This window comes from Peromyscus eremicus, chromosome 22, assembly GCF_949786415.1.
Source record: "Peromyscus eremicus chromosome 22, PerEre_H2_v1, whole genome shotgun sequence".
NCBI classification, from domain to species: Eukaryota; Metazoa; Chordata; class Mammalia; order Rodentia; family Cricetidae; genus Peromyscus; species Peromyscus eremicus.
The window spans coordinates 1,544,768-1,547,563 of record NC_081437.1 but is presented as its reverse complement, the minus strand read 5'-3'; the positions used below and the strand labels follow the sequence as shown (position 1 = coordinate 1,547,563).

At 42.0% G+C, this 2,796-nt stretch overlaps 1 protein-coding gene across 1 annotated transcript; it reads left to right on the top strand.

Annotated features, from left to right (window-relative positions):
- The first annotated feature begins 231 nt into the window (after positions 1–231).
- LOC131897634 (small ribosomal subunit protein uS11-like) lies at positions 232–757 on the top strand. The gene has a single exon (XM_059248586.1). It carries the CDS (start codon positions 264–266, stop codon positions 702–704), a length of 441 nt encoding a protein of 146 aa, XP_059104569.1. The 5' UTR covers positions 232–263; the 3' UTR covers positions 705–757.
- The last annotated feature ends 2,039 nt before the right edge of the window (positions 758–2,796 follow it).

Below are 2,796 nucleotides of genomic sequence, written 5' to 3'. Positions count from 1 at the left end.
GTAAAAGTTGAAAGTCATCAGATCACGGTACAATCAGAAAATGGAAAGCATGGGATTTTTTTTTTTTTAATTAAGAATGTAAATGCAGCCAGGGAGTTCTCACCAGCTGTTACAAGTGCTGTTCTTCCAGAGAGCTTCACAGAGAAAAGATTGTATATGAACTCTGGCTCTGAGTACTGTTAAGCATCAGGAGTCAAACACAGAGGGTTAAGAAACTATACATAGCTCTTTCTGGTGGAGGAGTCAAGAGACGACGTTCAGAAATGGCACCTCGCAAGGGGAAGAAAAAGAAGGAAGAACAGGTCATCAGCCTTGGGCCTCAAGTGGCTGAAGGAGAGAATGTATTTGGTGTCTGCCACATCTTCGCATCCTTCAATGACACCTTTGTCCATGTTACCGATCTTTCTGGCAAGGAAACCACCTGCTGGGTGACTGGTGGAATGAAGGTAAAGGCTGACAGAGATAAGTCCTCTCTGTATGCCCAGGATGTGGCCCAGAGGTGCAAGGAGCTGGGCATCACTGCCCTGCATATTAAACTCCATGCCACAGAAGGAAACCGGACAAAGACCCCTGGACCTGGAGGCCAGTCAGCCCTCAGAGCTCTTGCTCACTCAGGGATGAAGATTGGGTGGATTGAGGATGTCACCCCCATCCCCTCTGACAGCACCCGAAGGAAGGGTGGTCGTCGTGGTTGCTGTCTGTGAACAGGACTTCTCAAATTATTTTCTGTTAATAAATTGCTTTGTATAAGCTAAAAAAAAAAGAAAGAAAAAAAGAAACTATACATATATGCATGTAATAATAATTAATGATCCAAGAGGCCATGAATTTGATGGAGAATGAGGAGGCATATATGGAAGGGTTTGGAGGAAAGAAAGGGAAGAAGAAATGTTATAATTAAATTATAATCTAAAAAAGAAAATAAAGGAGAAAACAGAAACTAGTGGTAAATAAGCCATGTAGACAAGAACTTAAACAAGAAGGCCTACTCCAGAATATTTAATACTGACCATTAAAGGGAAGTATAGCTGCACTGTTGTATTAATCCTCTCTCAGGGCCAAGTGGATTGCAGCTCAATCATTGTTAATTCTTCCAGAGGAAGAAATTATTTGCAATTATGCCTTTTGTCATTTTACAAACCTAAGTGTTGATGTGGTTATAACTGCTTTAACTTTCTTTAAGCCAATTACTATGACTTCATCACTGCAGCTAAGAGCAGCATGAGATTATTTCATCAAAAATATATATTTTGGGAAATAAAATTAATTGAAACAATCTCCCTTTTAAGTAGAACTTATCACACATGGAATATCAACATCCAAACATTTTACAGTTTTGTTGCATAGAAAGATTCATTTTACATAACATTTTAAGACTATTGTTAGTGGGAGTACAAACTTGTACAGCCACTTTGGAAGTTAGTATGATGGTTTCTCAGAAAATTGGGAATCAAATCATTCTACCTCAAGACCCAATGATACCAATGGTAACTCTTGGACATGTACCCAAGGGATGCTCAATCATACCAAAAGGACACTTGTTTGTAACAGCCAGAACCTGGAAGCAACCTAGATGTCCCTCAACTGAAGAATGGATAAAGAAAATGTGTTACATATACACAATGTAGTATTTCTCAGCTCTAATAAAACAATGAAGTTTGTAGGCAAATGGATGGAACTAGAGAATATCATCCTGAATGAGGTAACCCAGACTCAGAAATACAAACGTGGTATGTACTCACTCATAAGTGGATAAGATGTAAAGCAGAGGATAAGCAGACTACAACCCGCAGTTCCAGAGAAGCTAGGAAACAAGGAGGACCTAAGAGGGATCATCTTGGGAAGGGAAAACAGAGGTGATCTCCATGAATAAACTGGGGATGGGGGATCATAATAGAGGGGAAGGGATAGGAGATGAGAACATGAGGGAATGGGATGGTTAAGATAGGGGAGGGAGGGCATGGGAGAGTGATGAAAGAGATATCTTGGTAGAGGGAGACATTATGAGGTAAGGGAGAAACCTGGTGCTAGGGAAATTCCCAGGAATCCACAAAGACAACCCCAGATTAGATTATTAGCAATAGTGGTGAGGGTGCCTGAACTGGTCTACCCTGGTAAGCAGATTGGTGAATGCCCTAACTGTCATCATAGAGCCTTCATCCAATAACTGATGGAAGCAGATGCAGAGATCCACAGCCAAGCACCCAGGAGTTCAGTTGAAGAGAGGCAAGAGGGACTATATGAACAAGGGGGTTCAAGATTATGATGGGGAAATCTACAGAGACAACTGAACCAAGCTCATAGGAACTCAGGAACATTAGGTTGACAGCTGTGGAACTTGCATGGGTCTGTACTAGACCCTATGCACATGTGAGAGAGAGAGAGAGATGTATAGCTGGGTCTGGTTGAAGGGGCCCTGGCAGTGTGATTGCGATCTATCCCCCAGTACATGAAATGGCTTTCTGGATTTCATTACCTATGGTCGAACACTTGCTCACCCTTGATGCTGCTGGAAGGGGCTTGGTCCTAAAAGGACCAAGCAGATGCTGTAACAGACTGCTCTATAGTTTTATACTCTATAGTTTTATACTCTACAGTTACATACAGATTAGACAGGAGAAATGGGACATGTGAGCTGGGGTGTGGCTTGAGATCAGGGGTTGAGGAATCTAGCATTGACTATGACAGTAGGCTTCAGCCATAAGTTAATGGAAGGGCCACAGGTTCCTAGTGCCCAAGATAATGAGAATGACTGCTTTAGCAAGCAGGAACTTTCCTCAAAGCCTCAAGGGAATG

What these genes read in the sequence shown, in the direction of transcription:
- LOC131897634 (XM_059248586.1), top strand. Translation starts at nt 264, where the DNA reads ATGGCACCTCGCAAGGGGAAGAAAAAGAAGGAAGAACAGGTCATCAGC.